The 26,453-nt window shown below is 41.2% G+C and overlaps 1 protein-coding gene across 1 annotated transcript; it reads left to right on the top strand.

The window, feature by feature from the left end:
- The first annotated feature begins 58 nt into the window (after nt 1–58).
- On the top strand, nt 59–23,743 carry SH2D1B (SH2 domain containing 1B). The gene is made up of 7 exons (XM_072024326.1): nt 59–211; nt 334–382; nt 512–649; nt 10,874–11,098; nt 16,491–16,554; nt 19,233–19,401; nt 19,979–23,743. Exons 4-7 carry the CDS (start codon nt 10,965–10,967, stop codon nt 20,014–20,016), a joined length of 405 nt encoding a protein of 134 aa, XP_071880427.1. The 5' UTR covers nt 59–211; nt 334–382; nt 512–649; nt 10,874–10,964; the 3' UTR covers nt 20,017–23,743.
- Nucleotides 23,744–26,453: the final 2,710 nt, after the last annotated feature.

Below are 26,453 nucleotides of genomic sequence, written 5' to 3'. Positions count from 1 at the left end.
CATTTGTGCTTGCACTTCACATCCTTGGTGATTTGAAGGAGAAGGAAGAGGAAAATTTGGAGGCTTGGGGTGTTGTAAAAATTATTTAAGGAAGACCAGCAATTCCACTGGACTTGCAGTCCTGCTTCCTCAGCCCTTCTTAGTCCGAGTAAAACTGTTTAAAAACTGAGATGGTGCCTCCCTGGGCCCCATCCCACTTCCTTAATACTAGGTGCTTGAAGATGCATGTCTTGTTTGTATACCACGCAAGTTTAAGCTCTACTTTCTCTTTAATAGAGTGTAAACGGAAACTGTGTATCTCAGTAATAATAATAAATACTGTGTGGGTTGCAGAAGAGTCACTGGCAGGCAGGTCTATGCTGGACCCTTGAGTCTTCCAAAGGTATGTCTCTACATGTTGAAGAAAATGCTTCTCCCCTGACACAGGGAGACCATGCTTTTTATTGCTCCTGCAATGAGAGTATGAGGGCTTTTAGCTAGTACATTCTGATCTCACTGTGTTTTTGTCTAGTGAATGGGTTTTGTCTACTGGAGATGAAGGAGGAATGCTACACTGAGCTTAATGACTACTACAACCAGGAGTACTGTTCTGCAGGAAGAGCAACTGTGCATATTTTTATCAAGGGTTTTCAGGTGATCTTCACATTAAGTAAGTCCTGACGTTTCCTGAGACAACTGATAGAGTGTCTGTGTTGGGGTCATGTAGAATTTGGAGGCCAAAGCAAGTCCTTATTAAAGGACACACCACTACTTTTTGCTCGTGCAGTTGCTGTGCAACCATTGGAATACAGCTCCAATATACTCCTCCTGCACCTTCATAGCGATGTCTCTTAAAAAAAAAAAAATCAGTGTAGATCCATGCTGAGGTGGGTATGCAAAATCCTTCCTTATTGTTTTCTGTTTCTGTTCCTTGACAACTAAAAATTATATTTTTTCTGCCTTAAATAAGAAAGGAATGGGTCCATTAAAATAAGGTATATATGAAAATTTGGGGGCTGACATAAGCATCCTGCTGTAGTCCACTGTCCAGGGGTAGCATCAAAACAAAAAAGGTGCCACGCTCCCACCAGCCTCGCTGTTTTCTATCATGAGGAAAAAGAGAGAGGCCTCCCCAGGATCTGTAGCCTTCGCTTTCTTTTCACTTAGCTAAGTGGAACATGAAAAAAGGGAAAAAATGGCAGCACATCCTAATCCATCAAAAATATTTAGGCAAGAGAGCCATTAGGTAGTCTCTTGAGCTTGGTCTCAATTGCAGATGTCATTCCTTCATATCCCTTCGTAGGATTAGGCTCAGAATGGCAGAAAGCTCACCCTCTGTCTTTCTCCAGATAGATGGATGTGTATTGCTTTATTGCAATAGAGTAATGCAGGCAGGAGATCTTTTTGTTTCGTTGTTTTCTGTCAGTTACCTTGCTGGTTCCTTCTTAGTTTCTGTACATAATTTAGTCATAGTTTAAAACAAAGAACTGGAGCAATTCTGAAACGTTATCCAGAAATCTGTTTTCATTCCTGAAAAAATGAAAACATTTTGGCTGTGACAGGAATTTTTTTTGATTTTTTTTTAAAGTTTTTAATGTTTGAGTACCTTTCTAAAGCCACTCAAACAGCAGAAGTCTACCTGCTGGTTGCCCAATATTAAATGTAACCATAGCATATTTGTCTGTAACAAGCCAAGTGAGCTGTTATTTTATGAGAGACCTTGAGGAAGTCAACAGAGCTCCTTTAAGTTTGACAGGGCAATTTGTTGAATCGCTTCAATGTGACAAATCAGCATGACAGGCCTTCCTTATTTTTTGGCAGTCAGGAAATAACTCTGAGCTAACACAAAATGCCCAGCATGTAGTAAAGAGCTAGAGCTGTGGAGCAGAGGGGTCTAATTGGGCTCCCCCAGAGGGCACACAGCAAACCAGGTCTGTTTGATAGCTTGCTGAAAGCCATACTAAAAATTGATATCTCCTTTGTCTTCAAATTTGCAAGGAAGCCCATTGGTAAAAGCTTATTTTTTTTTTCTGTAAATCCAGCTCTCTTCCTGTAATTTTTTGGAGCCGTGTTCAGGGCTTTCACCCTGGTGCTGGTGATGGGCTGGGACCAGGCAGGGCTGTGATCCAGCAGTAGCCAGAGCTCCTGCTGGTCCATGACTGAAAGCAGCTCCCAGGGACAGATTCATTTGTTGTTGTTGTTGTTTTGCATATACTTTAAGTGTTATCTTATGACAAGTTTTTTCTTCACGGGTGAGAAAATCAGTTCTTGTGAAAGCGTTGCTCATTGATGGGAAGTACAGCATGATTGTTCTTTTCCTACCCTTTTTGCTTCTGCATGGCCTTTGCTTGCTTGTTTGTTTGTTTGCCTCATTCTTTCTGCTTTGATGGAATCATCCTTACCTCAAGCCGTGAGCCTTTTTCTTTCCGGCATACTTTGTTCTCTCCCTCTCCTTTTGAGGCGGGGGAGTAAGAGAGTGGTTGCGGTGGACCTTGGCTGCCCATCAGGGCAAAACCACCAAAAGATGCAAAAAGTCAGAGAATCGTTTCACACAGCTTGCATGCTGTGAGATGGAGCATTTGGGTTTGAATATGAATTTGATAGCAGCAACAGCAGCAGCAGGAGGCTTTATCTGCCAAAGGGAGTCAAAATGATCCAGAAGTGAGAACTCTATGAGCAAGGGGGAATGAGAAAAAATGTTTCTGCCTGCTTCAGTGATTCAAATGCAGTTCACACTGCTCTAATGAATTACTTGTTGTATGATCAATGCTTGCACATAGGTCTTTTTTTAAAGAGAAGCTTAAATGGTCTTTCTGTGTTATTTCCCTTCATATCATTCTCCAAGACCTTTTACTCTGTTTTTGAGGAAGATTTGGGTTCTGTTTCACTCACCCACCCTTTTTTCCTTGTTGCCTTCCCTTCTTTTTTTCTGGCAGTGTGCCTCCACCTGTGGTTTACCTCATCTGCTGACCTGTTATAGGATTGTAAATTACCTTTGAGTACTGTGATGTTCTTCCCATGTTAGACTCCACCATTTTAAGGACTATTCCCATGATCTCACTTATGATTCCTATTACCTTCTCAGTTTGTGCTCCATTTTTTTTTCTATCACATCTACCCTGCTGTTTGCTCTGTTAAAACTATTCTTGCTTATAAGAGCCCAGGAGCAAAAATCTGCTGAACCCTTTCAGTGCCCTAAAGCACAATTCTGAAGGATTCTTTTCCTTCAGTTGCAGTGACTCCACATCACCCAGATTTCTTTTTGCTCCTCAAGAGTCTTCTGTAGCATTCTCCTTCAGGAGTTCCTTTTCTCTCTCTTTTTCAACTTTTTTTTCTTTCCTGAGGAATCCTAGCAGATTCTGACTGAAATCTTTCTCCAGCTTCCTTTTGCTGCAGTTAAAACTGTGTCTACAAGTTGTTAACAAGTTGCTGACGGATACTTATTGTTTAAATCCTTTTTTCAAAAGTCAAGCATCTGACACATTCTTTGGATGGAATCTCCAGCTACCAGTCCATCCTTTCTTTCCTTCCTTACAACCAACCCTCATAATTTTTCTCATGTAAAGCAACAAAATGGTCAGAAAGCTGCATGTAACCTTCAGTGGGGCATCTTTAAGCTTCAGTGTTCAGTCGTTACCTAAATTTTGCTTATTCTGTCTACTAACCCCAGGATATTTCCTTTACTACTCATCTTTACAGATTACATTCTTATTTTAGCCATCACCTGTCCATAATTTTTACCTTGCTGCACAATAATAATAATAATAAATCACTTTGGTACAAAAAAAAAAAAAAGTATTTCTTACACTTTATAGATAACTGTTGGTGACCAGTGTTGAAGGTGAGGTATATAGATGGCTTTTGGTTCAACCTAGATGAGCAGTTTTCATGCTTTCTTTGCTTTTGATGAGTGCAATATTGTTCTTCTGTTATCCTCCCCAAATTTAGATTTAAACAGTCCTCCAAGCCTACTCTTTTGACACCATTTTCTGTCTGTGACTGTTGTTCTCACTTGAGTGAGGTAAACCAGCTGACACACTCAAGCAAAACATCTGTTTGGAGATTCATAGCTAACTGCCTTGAGATGTGAACTTGTCTTGCAAGCTTTTGGGATACAGACCATCGTTTTGTCCTGTGCATGCCCTTCACTGTATGCAGTGAGAGCTTGCTTTTTAGATCACCTCTTTGTAGTGCCGCCCAGTAATGGAATAGGAAGATGTGAAGCATGTTTGGTAGCTGAGAAATAACCAAAGAACTTTGGCATGAAAATAGTTCCGAAAATTTAGGAAAAACCCTCTGGAATTTGCACATTGTCACCTAGTTTGTTTTTCTTTGAACAATGTTTTGCCAAATTACTATGAGGAAAAGTGTTGTTTTCAAGTTTATGCAAAGATGAGAAACTAACAGCATGAGGACAAGCCATTCTTCCAACGTGGCAAGCTATGGTCATCAGGTGTGCAGTGAACTGGACAGGAGGGTGGAAACATGTTTGCTAGGAGAATGTAAGAGAGAAGGGAGGAGGATTTTTTTGTTTGGTTGGTTGAGGAAAAAAAAAGTCACTGTTGATATTACTCTAGATGTGAAGGGCAGATGACCACACTAGTCAGATTCTCATTGTTAAAGACAAAAGCTACAAAAGAGTTTTATACAGTGAAGTTATATTGGATGTACTCTGCAGCAGAAGTATAGAGATGTGATTAAACGTAAGTGGGTTTTGTTATCTCTCACAGTTTTATTTACACATTTCTTAAGAGGAAAGCAGTTAAGTGGAGACATTGTGATAAGAACTAAGTTCTTATTGCATTTCATGAATTGTTTTATGCAAGGTTTGGAACCAATTATACCTAAGGAGCTGATTTTTCTAGGTGCTTAACAATTAACATGAATAAGGGCTGGCAAGCTGGAGGCACAAGCTTTTGTGAAAATGAATCTGGAGATGCTGCCTCTTAGGTCTTGAAGGCTCCATAACCATAGTAGTGTACATTTTATGAAAATCTGTACCATTTAGAATGGATTTAACAAGCTTAAAGAGAATCCTTTTCTTTGTGGAAATGGTGATTTCATTTCAAATAATTTCACTAAATTGTAAGAGGAATTTTGTTGGAATCTAATACTTGGACTGTGTTTCAGGTCAGGCCGAATTGTTTCTCTGCATCTGTTCAGCAACTGAAATGCTCTGGTGCAAGTAGGAGTCTATAGCCCACAAAAACCCTCTGGCTGGCTGAAGTCTTTCAGAAGGCATCATGGTCTCTTGGAGAGATCACTTCATGTCACCAACTTCCTCAATTTAAAAATATTGAAGACGCTTATGTAATGAAAAAGCTCATCTCTCATTTTTTTCTGACATTTTCTGCAAGAAATATGTTAGCTGAAATACAAAAATCAGAAATAGCGTAGCTTCAGGGAATAATTGAATATGGGTTTCTGACAACCCTGGTGACAGGGTTGCCACTGAAAAGGAATAATTTTTTTTGTATTCTATCATGCTACTGAATTATAAGCAAACCCCCTGCTTACACATATATATGTGTTTTATAGATGTACAGTGTTTTAATTATTGGGTTCTATGACTGTTTAATTCTAATTTAGCACAGAGAAGTTTGGAATTTACTTGTATTTTGAAAAATAGTCAATCTGCTAAGAGGATTATAAATCAGGCTTTTCCTCCTAGGTTTACATTTGATTAGAATGCTAATGGAAAAAAAAAACTCTGGAGCCTTATGGAAATATTCTAACATTTCACAATTAAATGTAACAGCAAACCATAAGTAATAGACACAAGAGAAATTTTCTTCCTGAATTTACACCATAACTACTTCTTTCAATCTGAAGGAAATCTTGATATCGACATCACAAAAAGCTTTTTGCTCTGGTGCAATACATAGCGTGATTTTTACATCAGTCTCCAATTTTGCAACAGTTGTGAAGTTTGCAAAATTAAATGTAATTTGTTACTATAGAATATTAAGCACTCATAAAACCCTTTATTGGTTCGGTTGTAAAGTTAAGCCCGTGTAACACAACTGTCTGCTACCACAGCCCAAGAACGTGTCAAATTTTCAGGAGATTTAGCTAGAAGTCATCTTTCTTTCTGTTTTCATGTGTTGTGCTTTTTGCTACCTGGTCAAATTACAAATGATCCTTCAGCTTCCTGTCTCATTCACAACTTTAGCAGTTTTCAAGCACACTGACTTTGCCTTTAGCATCTTTTGACCACAGCTTTCAATTTAACTCCGACCTGTGCCCTACAATTATTTACTGAAAACAACTCTTCATGTCAAGCAACCTAGTTTTCCCTTAGCTTTCCTTCTCTTTCCAGAGCCATTATTAAGAGCTTTGCTGTGTTAAAGCTGCAGCCTGTATATTTGGAGCAGAACCCAAATGCCAAATGTGCATGCTAATATGAGGTGTTACTATGAAAAGTAAGTTTTAGGTTTTACGTGAACAGAAGGAAAAGCTGAAAATGGATGAAGGCAGCAATACAGCAGAAAGAAAACTGAAGTTAAAGGCAACTAGGGCTTGGCACTGCTGCAAAAATCGTTGCAGGTCTTGTTTCAGTACCAGCCGTTCTGTGCGAGGCATAGTAGCTACCTATCTTGCTCCTCTACTCAAAAGACTTTGTTCAGCCAGAGGCATCAAATTTTATAGAAGTAGTGGCCAAAGTGGTGTCAGAGAAAAACGCAACTATTGCAGGGTTAGAAAACCTCTGGGGAAAGACTGAAGGAAGTGGTTGCATCTATTTGAGAATATAGAACAACAATTATTCTGACATATGAGATATTTATGGAGTGATTTTCCATGTAAGGTTGAGAGTAAGCAGTCTCTCTCTTTGGAAAAAGATTTATTTTTTTTCTCTAACATTTAAAAGGCCAGCTAATCACTGTAGAATGTCATGCTAGGAACTTTCCATCCTTCAGTGGACAACGGAAAAAAAAATAATGCAACACAGTCCTATTTTGGAGTAGAGCAAAATGATCTTAAGAGCAGATTCATACCAGCCACAGCCTGGTTTATTGTTACTAAAATGTGAATCATAATGCCCAGAGATTCATTTCAGCATGACTGCCTCCATCGTGCAAGCCCCATAGCAGGCTTGGAGGGATGCAGCTGGTGCATGGTGCCGTTCTTGCACCTTTCCCTTCCCTCTGAGCCAGGTAAGTTTGTGCAATGAATTCCTCAGCAGATTGTGCTGTGGCATCATTTCCATTACTTTCCCAGGCATCTTGTCACGAATTACCCAGCACTGAGCAGTTCTCAGACTTTTCAACTGAAACAAAAAGCCACTGTTGCCACAAACTGCCCTTAGCATGAGCTAGCACGGCTTCAAGCTCCACCACCACTGTGATCACAGGTAGTTCAAGAACTAGCTGCAGCTGAGAAACAGGAACAACTTTATCTACTATAGCTTACAGCAGCTCCCCTGCACTGATCAGAAGCCCAGGCTCAAGTCTGGATGCACAAAAATTATTATGAATCCTGAATTATTACTATCCTGAATTCACCAAGAAAAACTCTGCTCCTCACTGTCACGCAGGCAACACCCCTTTCAGATTTCAGGTGAGACTTTCTCAGACGTCACACCAGCTAAGAATTTCTGTCAGTGAACAATTACGAAGAAGCCCAAATATTGTGCTCTCTGTGAACTTCCCTGGCCCATAACATGAAATATTTTCAGGTTTCATTGCAGTCAAGACCATCAGCTCATATTTTTGACCACTCCTCAATCTAAGCAGAGAGAGCAGTCTGGATATGCAGGCTTGTGTAAGCCAAAAATACTCGCTAAATTTGTTAAGCCAGAAATACTTGTTAGGAAACATTTGGTCTAAATTTATTGGCAAATTTGGCCCATGGAAGTATGTCATTATGTGACCCAAAGCTACATGGTGGAAATTCAGTGAGGTAGAGGCTTGTGGCACAGCTCTGAGGTGGCTAATAAGGGCACCTCCCACCACCTTCCAAGTATTTATACAGTGTCTGTCAACGGTTATACCCAACTGTGACCTGAAAGTCCTGTTTTGTCTTTGTCAGTGCTTTGCATTTTCACCATGGACTAGCCCACCAGTGCCAGAGCAACGTACATATGCATGCAAGAGACAGCAATGGGTTTGTGTCCGGTCATGTTTCGTGAATCATGTTTGTGGTTTAGTGATAGACCAGATGGTATTTACAGCCTCTCTCTTCTCTTATCCTCCCAGACTTTCTTCTATTGTATTTTTCTGGTTTTTGCTTTTAAATCAAATTCCTGTTTTCAACTCCACATGAATACTACAGCTGGGTAAGGTAGAAGGATCACATCAATCTGTGGGTAACCCTCTTCTATTGAATGCTGTCAAGGAGCTGCAGAAACATATTGTCTTGATGTATTCTTTAAATTCTGAGCTCTACCAAACTTGCAACATGCACACTGAACCACAGGAAGATTGTGTGTTTGAAGTTTTCATTTCACATTTCAGTGAGAACTTCTGTCTCGGATTATTACTTCATTGTTTGAATTTAAAAAATAAAAAAATAAAAATAAATAAATAAATAAAATGGGAAACCCTAAAAGGAAAGAGGTTTTCCAAACAATGATCTGACTAGAGGGCAGTTCCAATCTTGCTGCATCAAGTACGTCATTGGCCCCATCCCCATCTGAAAGAAATAAATTGGAAATGGGACTGTGCTCACAAACACGTGAAGGGTGTTACACACCTGGCCAGTGGTACAACAAATTTGTTCGCTTCCTTACAGAAACTTACTGTGATGGCTGAAAATTTTAATTTTTTTTTTAAAGCTTAAAAAAGCTGGCTAGACAGCTGCACATAACTGAAATACATGGTCCCATGTTCTCACCCAGATCTGTAACTGATGGGAAACTGCCATATTTTTCTCCTGAAAAACAAAACAGAAGTGTTTCTAAAAAGAAGTGGAGCCAACACTTGTTTTGATAAGGGGAGATTGCTGCCTTTCTTGGAATGGGGAAGCCTCTGAGCCCATTGCACTTTCTTTTGAAAAGAAGCTGTTGGTTTCACCTTAATTTTTCTGTGTCCGGATCAGAAGTAATTCTTTAAAAAGCAGGTAGAGGAGTTGGCTTCCTTAGACACAACAGGAACAGTTCGTCAACATCTGATGCCACTTGAGTTGAATACCAAGCTCAAAGTCTGCCATTTTCACCCGTGTAAGTACCATTGCTCTGATACTACCTGAGTTCAGTAACTGCCCAGACCTTGAAACAAGGAATGAGGATACATATGATAAAGAACACAGCTAATTGTTACTGTCTTTAGTTATATTCAGTTATTTATTATCAAATCTGTTAAAGTTTGGTGTTACTCCAGCCCCTTTTACATACTTAAGGCCTTCTTCCAGTTCTGACTCTTCATTTCAGAAATGAAAAAAAAAAAAAAAAACAAACAAACATTAATTTTCTGATAATCCTTAGACGTTATACTGGTATAATATTAGACATAGTATTATGTGTAGCTGCCATTTCCATTTAAATAACTGTCTAGAGGCAGACCTGCAAGATCTACTGAATTTACTGTCTTCTGTTTCTAGCTAATGAAGTCTTTACGGGGAAAATAAATAAATAAATAAATAAAAATGTGAAGAACAGTCATTATGCTCCTGAAAGAGAAATTTGCTGTTGTTGAATATTAGTTTTCCTATCACTGCAGAGGAAAAAGAAAGTGCCTCAATCCGGGCAGCGATAAGCAGCTGCTCTTGTTCCTGTTCAGAGCTGGCCTTCTGAGTGAGTTATCCACACCTTGCTGCCCCATGGAAATTTCACATTTATGAGATGACTTCAGAGTTGTCCTCAGGTGACAGAGCTGGGAGGTGAACATGCAAATGGTGTGCTTTAAAATTGAGAAGGCCTCTGCCACTGCCAGCACTCATGGATCTGGACTCTGTTTTGACCTCGACAGCAGGCTGTGTTGCAGCAGACCCAGATCCTCCTCCCCAGCTTGGAGGACTCTGTCTCCCCTGCTTTTTCTGTTCCATCCCTCTCCCCTGGAAACCCAGCCTCACTCTACCTGCACAATTAGTGCTTGTTTTCTTTTCAGTCTCACCTTCTGAATCTATCTTCCCTCACATCATTAGGTCCTCCCTCAACTTCCTTTCTTTCAGAAACACGGTCCAGCGTAGTTCCTACCTCCTGCTTCTGCAGGTCTGGGTTGTCCCCCCAACCCCAAGTCCTTGCCTTCTAGCAGGGAAACTATGAAATGCCTGGGAGAGCATCTGCCATGGAGCTGGGCAGCATTTCCTAAGTCAGGGAGCAGCAGTTCTACACGTGGCTGTATCCTGTCCTGGTGGATCTGACAGCAGCTTCCTGGGGTGCCTAAAGACACTGTCTGACCCCCATCTCCTTCCTGACATGTTTTCTAAATCATGGCATAGGCACAGTGGAACTTCTTGATAAAGGTATTATACCTTTCAAAGTTATTACACTTTAAAATTAAGAAGGGGGCAGGGCCTGTTTTGAAAAATCTAATATCTCAAATATTGCTGATCATCTTTCAATGAAACTTGAAAATTTGATTAAACCATAAAAATAACAACAACCAACAATTGTGTTATAAGGTGAGTCTGGAAAGGCTTTGAGCAACTTTAAAGGTAAATGTTGACTTTATAACTATGCTAAGGTGTCTTAGCTATTGTACTGTAGTTAGCTATTGTATTGCTTAGAGCATGATACACGACTCAAATGTCAACTCTGTGTCATGACAGAACAATCTAATCTTCTGATGTGGGCTGCGTGACCAGTGTAGACAAACTGTTTCCCATTTCCTGCCTGCTGTCACAAGCATTAGGTTGGTAACTAATGCTCAACTGCGTTACAGACAGACTGGTGGCAGAAACACAGATGAACTCATCTATGTACTTCAAACTTCCAGTTTCAATTGTTTCTCAACAGCTGCATTTGGAGTAAGTCTTCTTTTAATGCCAGTCTTCTGACTGGTCCTGGAATTGGCCTGAAGGACAAGGAAGCCCGTTCCTGTTTGTCCATGGAGTTCCCATTTTTTCATGGAAAGATAACAAGGAAAGCCTGTGAAGAACTGCTGTGCAAGAATGGAAAGAATGGCAGCTATTTAATACGAGAAAGTGAAAGCGTGGAAGGAGCCTTGTGTCTGTGTGTTTTGTAAGTACTTTGATACTAAATTTCTTAAGAGTTTTCAAGTAGATTCAAAACCAAGAGTTCATGTTCTCTAATGTTACTGGTTCTTTCCCTAATGTTAACAAATTCAAAGGATTGGTGTAGATGTACTCAAGTATTGCTGGTTGACTTGAGCTTCCTTTGTAGTGAGTGGTGAGAGGGTGGCATTAGCAAAAGACAATTCATACAACACAGGAGTGATTAATTGTCCTCTGCTGATGCTGGTCTCTCTCTACAGACAATAGAGGAAGCCCAGAGGAAATATCTCAGCCTGCCAAAACATGGTGAGAAGAAAGTCATTCAAAGTTACTGCCTCTGTAATGATGAGTAAATAGCATTTTAGCACTATCGAGACTCGGAAAATTGTCTCATAGTATGATATAAAGCATGTCCTTCCTCACATGCTTTCTGACTATTTGGTGAAACCTTAGCCTTGTGTTTCTTACACAGTATCTGATGTAACAGTACAAGCTGAGACTGAAAGCTGTAATGTCTTGTTCAAATTCGTATGGCAAACCCATGAACAAGACAAACATAGAAAATTACTACCACTAGTCCATAACTCACCACAATTAAAATCTTATGATTTTCTTTTCCTGTAGGGAATGGTACTTTCATTTCCCGTTCATGAAGCCCATTTTACATTTTTTCATATATAATTGATTTGTTCCTAATGCGCTCACAATTTAGAAGTTAATAACTCTGAGTCTTTTCTGTTTGAACCTAAAAGAATTTACGCTCTCTTTGGGGATGTATTTGAGTGTGATGTGGAGGGGGGGAAAAATCAACACAATTAATTAATTCAGAAATGTCAGGACATATTTTTTGTCAATAAATAAAACCTTGTTGCTTTTGAAACAAATAAAAGAAGAAGGGAGAAAAAGGTGGGGGAAATGGAGTATTGCGTTGTTGGGTAAAAGAACGAAGGATCGGGAAATGACAGAGAAGTGGAGTAAGAAGTGAAATGGCAAGTGAGGAGCAGAGTACTTGGGGAGGGAACTGCAGGAACCTGCCTGCAGTGTGATGTGGAAGGAGACAATGGGAGCAGAGGGAGCATAAGAGGGAAAGGATATGTATACCCTGTCAGAAGAGACAAATGGAGGTCCTAGCACAGTTGAGGAATGATGATATTAGTCTCTGACTTGGGAGGATGGCTTTGGAGATGGCTTTTTTGGGACATGGCTTTTTATGCAGTAGAGGTAGATAAGAAAGCGGTGATATACTTGTGTGTGTAATGAGTTTGAACTACTGAAATAAGAGTGCACACCTACTGAGTACATCGTGGCAGATGCAAGCTGACATGAAGGTTAAGTGCAGTGCTGCACTAGCACAGTTGTGTTCCCTCTCTTTTTTCTTGTTATTTTCTTCCTTTTTTTGGGGGGGAGGGGGGGGGACGGACGGACGGACGGACGAGGGGGTTCTTTTTTTATTTTGCTAACAGCAAAGCAGATCCACTTTGTGATAGTCTGCAGATGTGCATTTGTCTATCTACAGTGTTCTGGGCAAGCATACACAAAAGCATGTGGCTTCCAGCTAGCCTCGGGATTTTTAATGCCAAAAGAAGGCAGCGTATTTGAATTAAGTTTGTGTATTAACAAAAATAATAGTTAAACTGCAGGAGTGGCAGCAATGGTATAACAGATACTGGGCTCGTAGAGATGAAAGGATTGTCTACAGGTATCAAATCAGGAGGGTGGTAGAAGATTGACTTAGAAACTGAGAGACTGTCAGTGACTGACTTAGGGAGACAAACTGTTCGAGGGGAATGCATTTGTTCTGAAATTCGAGGCATCAACACTAAAACTTTCAGTGCTGTTTCAAAACAACCTTTGGGTTAGAATTACATCGTAAAGCACTGCTTAGCACCTAACAGGTTTGATGAACAAACTGATGCTCACCTGTGTCAAAAATAAATAAATAATTTGGTTGTTCTCAACTTAGCTGCTCAATGGGCATAGATAGCAGTTCACATGCTACACAGAACAACCAAAACTTTTGGTCCTCCCCACTGACTGAGGGAAGATGACATGCCCACAGAGGACCTGAGAGTCAGAATGGTGGTAGCAGCTGAAAAACATCTCATCTCCAATCAGGCACAACACACAGCTCTTCCTCCATGGTGTACTGCTGTTCTCATCCCAAGCTTTCACAGGTCCCTTGGTCCGGACCTATTGCACCTGCTGCAGTTCTCATGGTTCAACATGTCAGCCTACCAAAACAAACTCTTCTCATCCTGTTCTTCTGCCTCTGGATCTTCCTCGAGCCCACACCAGCCATTTGTTAATTTGAAATATAATATGCAGCTGTTGAAATGCATTTAGTAGTTGATTTGGAATAAGAAGTTTTCATTGTAATGGCAATTTCATGTTTATTTTGCCATAACAACAAAGCCAAAGTAAAATACAGGCACTAACCTTCCAATGTTTGACAGGTAAAGAATGAGTTTCAGAAAAATCAGTTTAGGTTATTATTCTTCACCTTTATGCCTTACTTTTACTTGCAAATTATGTTTAAAGAATGAATGCTAACATTATAAAAAAAAAAAAAAAATCATAAACCAGATAGATACCCATGAATTTCCACTGGTGTCTCAAGAAGGGGAAATAAATAAATAAATAAATAAATAAGATGTAGCCCTGGGATGCAATGCTTTGAATCAAAGTAAATCTATTCTAACTGGAAGTTTTTTACTGGTCCCAGTCCATAGTAACTTCTTCAGTTACTGTGTAACCATCCATAGTAACTTCTTCAGAGTAACCAGCCTTTTACATGCAAGTACCCTGAACTAGGTTTTTGCCCTAAGATTCTCCGTTTCAGGACAGATTAATAGATTTAACTATAGCTGAAATCCTTCCACTGAACATACGTGCCAATTAAGAGAACTTGTCTTCAGATATTGTTTTTTGTTGTTGCTGCTGTGTTGTGGTTTACGTCTCTCTGCAGCTTTACTGCCTTTTTTGATCATGATCTGCAGTTCATCTTCTGAACAGCTTCCATTGCTGTATTTGATAAAGCTTTTGTTTCAGTTGATAAAAGATACCCAAAGCCATCAGTACCCTGAGTGTTCAAACTATGTTTATTGTTTTTTTTAAAGTGTTTTTATTAAAAAAAAAATAGTAAGCAAAACCATGGGAAATCCAAAGGACAAATAATTTTCTAGAAGTAGAACTTGTGCAGACATTTTCTGCGTGTTGGTGACTGGAGGCCATTTCCTACTAACATTTCTCCAAGAATTCAACATTCGACTTGTAATACAACTGCAAAGTGAAGTTTAGGGAGGTATCACATGGGGAGAAGAGGATAGACGGGAGCATGGGAAGCCTATGGTATCAAACTATTCTCATGTAAAGGCACGCGTCAGGTTTAGTTCATGAGTTCTTTGAAACCCTTAGTTGGGCCAAACATATTTCAAAATTTAAAACCTTCTCTCACTTTTTGAACTCTGGACTCCCCATTGTCTTGCTTTTCTAACTTAGTCTCGGTCAGTCTTACTGTACATCCTCTTGTGTCTCTAATATCACCTGCTACTGGCAGATATTTCCAGTCTCAATGTGTGTTAAAAATAGGGTTTCCGTTCCTTCCTCCATTCTGTCTGCTTTCAATATTGTGGGTCAGAGACTCAGCTCGGTGTTGAGCCGCAAATATCATGTGTGCTCTTTTTTATGTGCTCCCTGTTAAATATCCAGTATTGTACACATCTGGTCAAATCAAACACATTTGAAGTTGAAGTAGCCTGGTACACGATCACATCTGGTATACATGGAAGTATGAACAGCTCAAGGGGTCACTGTGGGGAAATTGAGAGTATGAATTTATGCTGCTACAGTTACTTGAGGGCTCTCACAGGGAAAGCAGTTCACATGAAACGTATTCTACAACTTCACACTTCTGTGTATGCCATGGAGACTTCTATATCCGCTTTCTTCAGAGGAATACCAGTAGATCTTGTGTGAAAGGTGAACTGCAAGTTTTCTGCAGAACCATTCTTTACCCTTACTTTGATTAATGTGGTTTTCCTTCTCTTTGTCCTCTCCCATACTTCCCAACTTCCATCAGTTCAATAGGATACATTTCCCAAGACAGCCTTCTAGTGTTGTTTTAGGCCAATGTGTGTGTTTTCCATACAACATTGTCGTCTTGTGTCATAACCTGGTAGTTCTCTCAGCTATGTTTTATGGTGCTGATCAGCCTTTTGAAAGGTGATGGTTTCTCCTGTGGTGTTGCTAATTAGTTTGAAGGTAGCCTGTTTTCCCCTGGTGTATGACTTCAGGGAAAGAAAGGCAGCACCTCACTTTTCTCTGTAGCTATTTGTGTCTTCGCTGTAGCTCCATTTTTGAAGCAGGGGTACGTGTTACCACCGTCTTTCTGAGGTGAAATTTCCGGTCTGACTCTAAGACCAACATCGTTGGAGTCTGAGAGTCAGCAAGGCCACAGCTCCCCCTTCTCCTCACTGCTAATAGAGATACTGCAATTACCAGTGATGCATGTGTCTGCTCTTTGCCTCCATTTTATTCCCATGTTGACATTTGCACAAAATGGTTTCTAGTGCAGTGAAGCAATTCTGCTAATGGTGAGTACCGAATCGGGCATCCTACAGAAGCAAAGATTTATTTTAAATGCATAGCACCTCAGCATGGAGTTCTAGGCTCTATTTTGTGTTTTACTGCCCAAGAACAAGTAGCAGTGACATCCAGCTCTGTCTGGGTGTGTAAACCTTAAGCATTTTCGTTGCTTTGACTTACCAGATCCATTCTAACAGAGCTGTAGTAGTACAAAACACAGCACAGAAAATGGACCTAAGAAGCTGGAGGAGAGCTCAGGCAGCTAGCTGATGTGGAGGTCTATGAGCTAACTGGCCATGCTTGGTCAAAGTCTATCCTAGGGAAAGTGCAACGAGTGCAGATTGGACACAGCACTCTAAGGTATGTTTACCATACCTGGCATAACTCCACAGGGCAAAAAAAGACAGCGATACATTTGTTCCAAAAATCAAACAGCTCTGCATTGTCACGTACAGACGGTTGAATCTGAAATGACAAGGTGGGAGAAAGTAATATTTGGGTTTCTGAGGCATACGAAAACAACATGCATGATTAATTTTCTCTAATAGATGAATAAACAGGACTTAGAGAATCTGAAGTATTTTGAAGACTGTCATATATGAATGAAATGGAAAAGTGAGTGCATATATATGTAATCGATGGTATTTAGCATCAAACATTCTCTTTGGGTTTAGTCTTTCATGGCATTGCAGTTTACTTTAAAAACAAGCCAACAAAACCAAAACCTTAGTGTCAAGTTCAGCTGTGGCAGTCTAAGCAATTTGCCGTAGTCTGACAGTTGATGAAAAGCATAATGTGTACAATGTTTTTCACAGCTTTGAAGAACTCATCTACACTTACCGCATCTTCAGGGAAAAGCGGGGGTATTATAAAATACAGGTAAGTAACCCTCATTGCATCAGTACAGATTGCACTAAAGACAATTTTCCTGAAAAAAAATAAATAATTAAAATGCATGGGACCCAGGAGTTGGACTCAATCCTGTGGGTCCCTTCCAACTCAGATATTCTATGATTCTGTGAATATATTTCCAAGTTTCTTTTCAATGCTATTCAATTCTTGACTTTTTAATGTTACACTTATTACGTATGAGCTTACAAGTAGTTATTATCTTCACAGAAATCCCTAATAACCTAAGTGAATCTGTTTTTTGTTGACCAGCTACTGCCTGATTTGACTAGTTCTTTTTCATAGTACTGAGGAAAAATCTCATTTTCATTACTTACTCCTGTTCCTAATTAGCTTTTTCTGTTTGAAAGCTCTGCCATGGCAGCCAGAATCTTGTAGGGTTTTGAATAACAGAATGATCTTTTTGATCTTAAAATACCTGCCCATCAGTGTGAAACCACCACCCGACCTACAATTCTGTGCGATTCTGGAGATGATTCTGGGATTCTGTGAATCAGAACCCTACACTAAGGAAGATTCAATTTATAGGCAAGTAGAGAGGACACTTAAAAAGATGGCTCAACCTTTTGCTTGTAATAGGATAGACAACAGGACTGACAGCATTTAGGTAGCATTTAATTGGAATGAAGCAACAGAACTCACTTCATGAAGGACACACCAAGCTGTCGTATGCTGGTCACTCTTGCTTATCAGTGATTTGGGCTGAGTATGAAAAATACAGTTTCCCATGTGGAATTGAATGGTTTGTTGACAAATTTATATATATAACATATATATAATATAGAGAGAGATAGATTACAGCTACTCTTCTAGGTTTTGCCTATCAGCAGATAATAAACACTATGTTTTTTCAAACCCAATTTTCCTTACAGGGTTTTGTCACAAATATGAAATAAGACTTCTGATCTTCTACTTTTTAAGTCAGACTGTTTTGGATTACTAAAATAATATATTGAAATAATATGTTGATGGTGATGGGGAAGGCCAGGTCCAGCCATGACCTTTCTGGAGTGTAGTAGGTTGACCCTGACCAACAGCTAAGCTTCGCCACAGCAGCACAAGTTGGTGGTAGGGAAGAGAAAAGCAGAAGTGAGAAAACTTTGATGAAGACAAAAGACAATTTATTAGGCGAAGTGAAGTCATGTGTGCAAGCAAAGCAACGAAGGAATTTAGTCACTACTTCCCATCAGTAGCCAGATGGTTAGCTGCTTCCTGAAAAGCAGGGTCTCAGCAGACATAATGATTATTTGGGAAGACAAATCCTGTAACCACAAGCACCCCCGCTTTCCTGAAGCTTTTAATGCTGAGCATAATGTCAGGATACCCCTCTGGTCAATTCAAGTGAGCTCTTCTGGCCATGTCCCCTCCCAGCTTCTTGTACACCCCCAGCCTATTTGATGTGGGAGCAGAGTAGTAAAAAGAGATAGCGTCAATGCTCTGCAAGCACTGCTCTTAGCAACAGACAAAACTCTAATGTGTTATCAACATACAAAATCACAACACACTATACAGGCTGCTATGAAGAAAGATAACTCCATCCCAGCCAAAACCAGTACACAGAGGCGGAGGCATCCAGGCCATAGTGAACTGAAGAAAAGATAGAAGATGAAAAAAAAAAAAAAAAAAAAGAAAAAAAAAGTATATCTGCCAGATAGTGATGAAGTGAATCCAAAGCCCCATTCTCTTTCAATGACTAGTAGAGGGAGTGGGATCTTCACGTTGATAGAGATAATGAACGTGCTTACTCCCTGACATTACTATCCTTGAACTGCCAGCGTTGCAGAAGTCTCTGTATAGATTACTTAGGGGTTGTGCTGTGGAAGCAATCCAGTCCATGTGTTTAAAGGCAGTTGTGAGAACCCTGTTCTCCTACATATAGAGTGTCATCCATGTTAGGCCTCAGGAGTCTCTGATGCTGGCTGTAAACTTGGACAAATCTGAGACAAATAATAAACTCCTACCTAAAAGCAAAAGCTTGTGCCTGAAACATTCATATGAGTCCCCAGACATGTTAGCTGCCTTTGCAAGTCTTGGAGGGCAGATTCAGGGAGTGAAACATTTGACTGGGAAGACAGCAACTGGATCTGTTCTTTTGTAATGTAAGAAAACAACATCTGTTTCATGAAAAAAAGTGAAAATCAGTAGCACATGGACTGTTGTTGACTGAAATCCCTTTGAATGTTTTGTTTAAACAGCTAAATATGAACGTGAAACTATGTGAATTTTGTTCTCAGTAGCTGGCTGGTCCTTTACCTCCGGTCAGGGATTCCAGCAGGGAGGAACTGAGAGAGATGTAGCCAGGCATGCAGACTTGTGCAGCGTTTGGTTAGAAGCACTCAGTATTGGACTGAAGGAGGTAAAATTTATTTGTACTAGGATGGGAAGCCTGTGATCTGAACCCAGACAGACAGCACTGAACAGCTTCCCCTAGGCTGAAGTGCACTCAAGCAGGGATGGTGAGGGAGGTTGTGCTCAGCACCATCACCACACCACCACGCAGGTACCTCTGTGATATAACAATATTCTGTCACCAAACAGCTTTACAAAACAGTCTCTTGGTGAACGATAAGCTAGGCACAGTTCCTCTTGCTTAAGGTACCTGATGTGAAATAGGCTTGCTAACTAACTTTATTTTCCTTTCCTTGCAGACTTCTGAAGGTATTCCAGAAAAGGTATTCAGAACATTAAAGGATTTAATATACAACTATGAGAAACCAAATCAAGGACTAGTAACAAATCTTCGCTACCCAGTCAAGAAAACAAGGCCCCTACAAAGAAGCCGGAGGCTCAAGTTAGGAAAGGATGATATTTATGATGGTGAGACATTTAGTTCAGTCTCTGTCTTTTTATTAAGATAACTGCATTGACAGGTCTGATGTTGGAGACATTGGAGGGGAAAAAAAAAAGCCATCTAATTTGTGGCTTCTTGTGAAAGGTGTTAAAACACAACTTATATTTAGTTAGCACGTTGAAAATAAGAAATACATAGCCTTGTGCCAAGGATCACAGCCTTGGTACCAGAGAGTTCCAATCAGATCAATACCTGTGCTATTGACCTGATTTACTGATTTATTGGCTATCAGTTATTCACTGCACTTGACTTTCTCAGGAAGAGGAGGTCTTCTGGATACAACTGTTTAATAACAGAGCTTGCTGATTCAGAAAAGGCAATCCATGGATTTAGGGACTGGATGACCCAGTCCATAAGACACTAAGCTCAAAAAGTTGGCCCTGCAATAGCAGACAGAATACTCAGAAATCAAACTGAATTAATGATATCTGTCTATCAACATGGCAACATGCCTTCCTGCTTAGAGGGGAATTTCAAAAGAGCAGTTTGCAACCACAAATTTTGTTTGTTTTTTTTTTAACATTTTTATTGACTTCTTTACAGAAATTGATGAAAGTGACTATGTTGATGTCTTACCCTGAATTATCTGTGATCTGATGATTTGGAAAGCCACCTTTCTAGGCAGCACCACAGCAAAACAGGACAGCTGGGGAGAGCTAATGTTTGGACATTCACAGCAGTGGATCTACACCTATGGAATTAGTGCCCTTTGGAGACTGTCAGAGCAGCTGTATTCTGCCTCAGTAGATCCCGTATAAAATACTGTATATTTTTGTGCATTATTAAGAGAATTATTTTTTTGACGCATGCACACCTATATATATATATATGAGGGGAAAGGGGGTCATGTGTGTTTGTACATTTTGTGTTTTTTTGTTTGTGGTTTGGTTTTTTTTTAGCAAACTCTCCAAGGTATCAACTGCTGAAATTAATCATCTGTTAGAAAGCCAGCAATGTGAAGACAATACATGAATGTGCTTGAAGCCCTAGTTTATGGCAAAAATTATATATGTTGATAAAAATGATACATGCTAAAAATTCTATTTGTATCATATGATGCTTAAAAACTGTTTTTTTGTTTGTGATTCATGTTACCTCATTGTTGGATATGTGGGTAGTAGTTTAGCTGTGTTAAGGAATACCAGTATTATTCTGCAGTTTGGAAAAATCTAAATTAAACCAAGAAGACTGTTATAAATTCATGCCATACACAATTAATCAGTAACATGGAAATGATTTGAAATATTTTTCATATTAATGAGCGGTTCTGGTTTATAATTAGAGGAGTGCAAGTTCAACATCTGTGCAGTTATGCACATATTCTGTGTTGTTTTTTTTTTCCTATTGGAAAAAAATTGGTACTGCATACAGGAGAATGCTTACATTTCATTTACAGCTGCCATTACTGTTATGTGTATGGGTTTTGTTATTTTTTAATGTAAGAACTTGCTTTATTTTTTAACCCCTCATTTTAAATATTTAATGTATGTGTTTGTTCTGAAGGCGGCCTGTAACAACCAGATAAAGTCACAGCTGTATGTTCTGATTCTTCCTCTTGCTAGCACCACCTCCCCCTCGGTCAGTAATCCTGCGGAAGACGTTTATATTTTCTGTATGTTTAAGATCTTTCACAAATGATTTATGCATTTGTTTTAGTAGACTTGTTTCTTATTATACATCTTTTCCACCACTGTTTGTTGAAAGACTTTTAGACCTTTCAGTGCTTTGGACTTCATTGTGACCTTACTAATGTTTTTTTGATGCCAGGATAAAGGGGTTATTTGTTGCATGAAGGAAACAAAAACTAAGAAGATAAACTAATTCTCGTATGAGAAGTGCTAATATGTGTCCCCAAAAAGGAACTGAAAATAAAGCAGTTGTTCATTTAAAAAAAAAAAAAAAAAGTACTAGCGGGATGGGGAAATCCTTCCCTCTCTCGAAGCACGTACACTGGTGGGTCTTCCCTGCTTGGAGAATTCAACAACTTGCCCAGTACTTGGTTATCACATGTATCAGACTGTTATATATGGAGTGGTAATTCATGTCAAGAAAATTGTTGATATTAATAAAGAAGGGGTAGATCTGGGAATGTGGCCATGGGGGTTGGCAAACCCCATGGTTGATGATAACATCAGGCTCCTAACGATGAGGCCATCGGGAATGTAAAGGGAACAAAGAAGGGTGATTCAGGAGACTCCACGCAGTCTCTGGTTTCTTGTTCTCTAGCCATTAAGGCATGGATGTTTCTGGGTGTTTGCTGCTGTTGTTACATTCAATGTTGTTTGACCAACGAAAAGTTGTTTTGAAAAGAACTGCTGTGGAGAGAAGGGTATAAGAGAGGAGCCTGCCCTCAAGATTAAAAAAAAAAAAAAAAAGGCAACACGATGAAGTTATGTCATCGATAAAGAAGCAGAAATAAGGAATGAAAAGGACCAGGCTAGCAGAACAGAGACCAGGACAGGAACAGGCACATTGATCACCTCATGAAGATAGGTTCAGCCAAACTCAGCAAACCGCTCAGAGAAGCTCATCCAGAAAGTCGCTGGAAATGGGCGCACTGGAGCTGGAGAGAAGCTCGAGCTGAGAGAAGCAGAGCCGCGAACACAACTGCCCCTCGCTGGTAAGCAGCTGCACATTGTTATAAATGGCTCAGGATTCAAAATAGGATTAAATAAAAAAATAGGATTTATTAAAAGAATATAAAGGAATAAAGGTAAGCAAACAGCGCTGGGTGCACCGGGAGTCTTCGCTCCAGCAGGACGCACACCAGTTACATCAAGCAGCTGATTTTTATGCACCTAGACTAATACATATTCATTACTACTTCTAAAAAAAAATAGATTATTATAATTAGCTTCCGGGGTCCAGTTCCTCCTACTGGGGCATGTGCATCAGTCTCCTCTGGGGGTCTCTAGGGGTCTTTCATGCTGAAGGCTCGTAGTCTTCCTCTCCCCCTTTGTACTCGCTTGGCACCATTCCAAGTTTATGGAACACTTCCTGCAGTTCTTGTCTCCCAACCGTCCCTCTGCTTCTTTTTTCTTCCTCTTAATCTCTTGGCCCCCTGACCAGATACCAAGGATCCTCATAGTATCCCATAACAGTCACTAGTTGTTATCAGTTGTTCTGAAACTCCCAGACATCAAACACAAACAGCTTTCTTATTTGATGCTTCACGAGTAATTAAAACATTCTTCCCCAGCCATTCACAAGACACATCTATAGCAGTGTTAAGTTAATCTCGAAGAAGACAGGAAAAAAGGCTGTAACTGTTAGAAACTGAAGTCCGGAATAACAAAAGCAAACAGGTTCATAAATTTAGGGAGTGTTTTCTGAAGACGTGATAAATTGACTAGACTGAGGGGGAGACCGGGACACACTGCATCTGTGGTTCAAGAATTAAATTGCCAGTGCAGGACCCAGAGGCAGACAGGATTCAAACAGAATTGTTCTTTATGGACACGAATTGTTAACACATTCCTCACAACATTATGGGGAATCATATGTCCTTAGGAACAAAGACTGTCCTGGTAACCTTACAGCTTATTCTCCTTAATAACAATTGGACAGTTTATGAACCTGAAATATGGGACCAAACTGAGGTCAAGGTGTGGGACTCTGCAACTAAAACCGACAAGGTTGCAGTGGGATTGCTCGGCACCTGGCGAGCAATCTCTGAGGCCTTAAAGAGCCATGTGGTGCCACAATCACAAATGTGTGGCTTGCCAGATAGTGAGGGAGCTGTGGGCTCTTTTACTGATCCGACTGCTACGTCATCGCCATGGGCCCCTCTACTGCTACAGCCATCGAAGGCTTTTGCTGTTACGCCCCTTGTTGACCGGAACGTGCCTTTTGACCCAGGTCTTTTGGCCTTGAAAAGGAGATGGCTATGTTTTTCTTCAATCTGGGAAGGACGGGATACTAAGGCCTGAAGACCGAGTTGCTTGACAACTTAAAGCGAGACATATTGTTCAAAGGGAATGGAAAATGGAGACTTGTATGTAATCAAGAAAAGGAGTGGAAAATGGAGACTGTTAAGTCATGGAACATGGACGATTGTTACCTTTTCTGATTGTACATATGTATAGGTGTACTCGTGTTTAGTAAGTCATAGAACTTAAAGGATTGTTTGTTACCTTTTCTGATCGTATAGGCATACCTGGGTTTAGTATGTAAAAGCCATGTTCTGTGTATTTAGAATGATGTTTGTGTGCGCGTGGTGGTGGAATGTAGGCTCCCTGCACACCCAGCGCTGTTTACTTGCCTTTTATACCTTTTATAAATATTCTTTTATAAATATTACTAAATTCACATTGAATTGTTACTTCATGTATAACAAGACTGAGCAGCTGCCATGCTGATATCCAAATTAGCGCATCTTGATCTTCAACTGTATAAACACTCCAGTTTTTCTGCAATGAGACTCTCAGGAGTCCTCCATGGGTTGTATTAGTTGGATTTATGATCAGCCTTAGGAAAAGGCCAAGTGACACCACATCTAGGACTGTGCCTCATCACAGAATCACAGAATTTTCCAGGTTGGAAAAGACCTCAAGATCATCGAGTACAACCTCTGACCTAACACTAACAGTCCCCACTAAACCATAACCCTAAGCTCTACATCTAAACGACTTTTAAAGACTTCCAGGGATGGTGACTCCACCACTTCCCTGGGAAGCCTGTTCCAATGCCTAACAACCCTTTCAGTAAAGAAGTTCTTCCTAACATCTAACCTAAAACTCCCCTGGCGCAACTTAAGCCCATTCCCCCTCGTCCTGTCACCAGGCACGTGAGAGAACAGGCCAACCCCCACCTCACTACAGCCTCCTTTAAGGTATCTGTAGAGAGCAATAAGGTCGCCCCGAGCCTCCTTTTCTCCAGGCTGAACAAGCCCAGCTCCCTCAGCCGCTCCTCGGAGGACTTGTTCTCCAGGCCCCTCACCAGCTTCGTCGCCCTTCTGTGGACCCGCTCAAGCACCTCGATGTCCTTCTTGTAGCGAGGGGCCCAAAACTGAACACAGTACTCGAGGTGCGGCCTCACCAGAGCCGAGTACAGGGGGACGATCACCTCCCTAGCCCTGCTGGTCACACTATTTCTGATACAAGCCAGGATGCCGTTGGCCTTCTTGGCCACCTGAGCACACTGCTGGCTCATATTCAGCCGACTGTCCACCATCACTCCCAGGTCCTTCTCTGCCTGGCAGCTCTCCAACCACTCATCTCCCAGCCTGTAGCTCTGCTTGGGGTTATTGCACCTCAGGTGCAGGACCCAGCACTTGGCCTTGTTAAACTTCATGCAGCTGACCTCAGCCCATCGGTGCAGCCTATCCAGATCCTCCTGCAGAGCTTTCCTACCTTCAAGCAGATCGACACACGCACCTAGCTTGGTGTCATCTGCAAACTTACTGAGGGTGCACTCAATCCCCTCATCCAGATCATTGATGAAGATATTAAAGAGGACCGGCCCCAGCACCGAGCCCTGGGGAACGCCACTAGTGACCAGCCTCCAACTGGACTTGACTCCATTCACCACGACTCTTTGGGCCCGGCTATCCAGCCAGTTTCTAACCCAACGAAGCGTGCGCCAGTCCAAGCCAAGAGCAGCCAGTTTCTTGAGGAGAATGCTGTGGGAGACGGTGTCAAAAGCCTTGCTGAAGTCAAGGTAGACCACATCCACAGCCTTTCCCTCGTCCACCCAGCGCATCACTTTGTCATAGAAGGAGATCAGGTTCGTCAGGCAGGACCTGCCTTTCATAAACCCATGCTGACTGGGCCTGATCGCCTGCTTGCCCTGCAAGTGCTGCGTGATGACTCCCAAGAGGATCTGCTCCATGAGCTTCCCTGGCACTGAGGTCAAACTGACAGGCCTGTAGTTCCCCGGGTCTGCCCTCCGGCCCTTCTTGTAGATGGGCGTCACGTTTGCTAGCCACCAGTCAGCTGGGACCTCCCCCGATAGCCAGGACTGCTGATAAATGATGGATAGTGGCTTGGCCAGCTCCTCTGCCAGTTCTCTCAGTACCCTTGGGTGGATCCCATCCGGCCCCATCGACTTGTGCACATCCAAGTGCCGTAGCAGGTCACCAACCAGTTCTTCGTGGATGGTGAGGGCCACATCCTGCTCCCCATCCCCTTCCACCAGCTCAGGGTACTGGGTATCCAGAGAACAACCGGTATTGCTGCTAAAGACTGAGGCAAAGAAGGCATTCAGCACCTCCGCCTTTTCCTCATCTCTTGTAACTAGGTTTCCCCCCGCATCCAGTAAAGGATGGAGATTCTCCTTAGTCCTCCTTTTTGTGTTGATGTATTTATAAAAACGTTTTTTGTTATCTTTAACGGCAGTAGCCAGATTGAGCTCCAGATGAGCTTTGGCCTTTCTAATTTTGTCCCTGCACAGCCTTGCAACATCCTTATAGCCCTCCCTAGTGGCCTGTCCACTTTTCCAAAGATTATAAACCCTCTTTTTTTCCTAAGCTCAAGCCACAATTCTCTGTTCAGCCAGGCTGGTCTTCTTCCCCGCCATGACCCTGACGGTGTGACTCCTGATGGCTGAAGAGCTGACCATGAATAACAGTGGTCTGTGGTACTTTTTAGCTGGCAAGTGCTGTTTCACATGCTAGACTGCTACCACACAGTGCTTCCGGCTCTGTATTAGAGTGCTACAGTGGCTGAGGCTCTGGACACTGCACCTATATCCAGTGGTACATCCACACCCATACAGCCACAACTTCCCTCCAATGCATAAGGCTCTGTGCCAGGCAGCTGAAGCACTGACCCTGTGACAGATCAACTGCTTAAAGTTTGGAGCAAAGGCCCCGAGGAAACTGAAAACAGTGTACAATACACAGCCGTATTCTGTAAGAATAAATTATTCTGTTAACAGCACGAGGGGAAGTGGTTAATATGCACATCCCCCAATGATCAGCACTCCTAGTACACGGGGAAGAAATCCGTGTGAATGCTTCCAAAAGGCACGATCAGAAGTTTCGCCCCAACGCAGCAGCCTCCCCCTTTCCCCTCAGCGC

This window comes from Anas platyrhynchos, chromosome 1 (assembly GCF_047663525.1).
Source record: "Anas platyrhynchos isolate ZD024472 breed Pekin duck chromosome 1, IASCAAS_PekinDuck_T2T, whole genome shotgun sequence".
Classification (NCBI taxonomy): domain Eukaryota; kingdom Metazoa; phylum Chordata; class Aves; order Anseriformes; family Anatidae; genus Anas; species Anas platyrhynchos.
The sequence above is the reverse complement of the archived record's forward strand: the minus strand, read 5'-3'. Positions and strand labels throughout refer to the sequence as shown.

Excerpts from the sequence above, each read along its gene's own strand:
- SH2D1B (XM_072024326.1), top strand. The coding sequence starts at position 10,965 with ATGGAGTTCCCATTTTTTCATGGAAAGATAACAAGGAAAGCCTGTGAA. Across the intron at positions 11,099-16,490 it reads GCCTTGTGTCTGTGTGTTTT|CTTTGAAGAACTCATCTACA; the intron begins GTAAGTACTTTG and ends TGTTTTTCACAG. Across the intron at positions 16,555-19,232 it reads GGGGGTATTATAAAATACAG|ACTTCTGAAGGTATTCCAGA; the intron begins GTAAGTAACCCT and ends CTTTCCTTGCAG.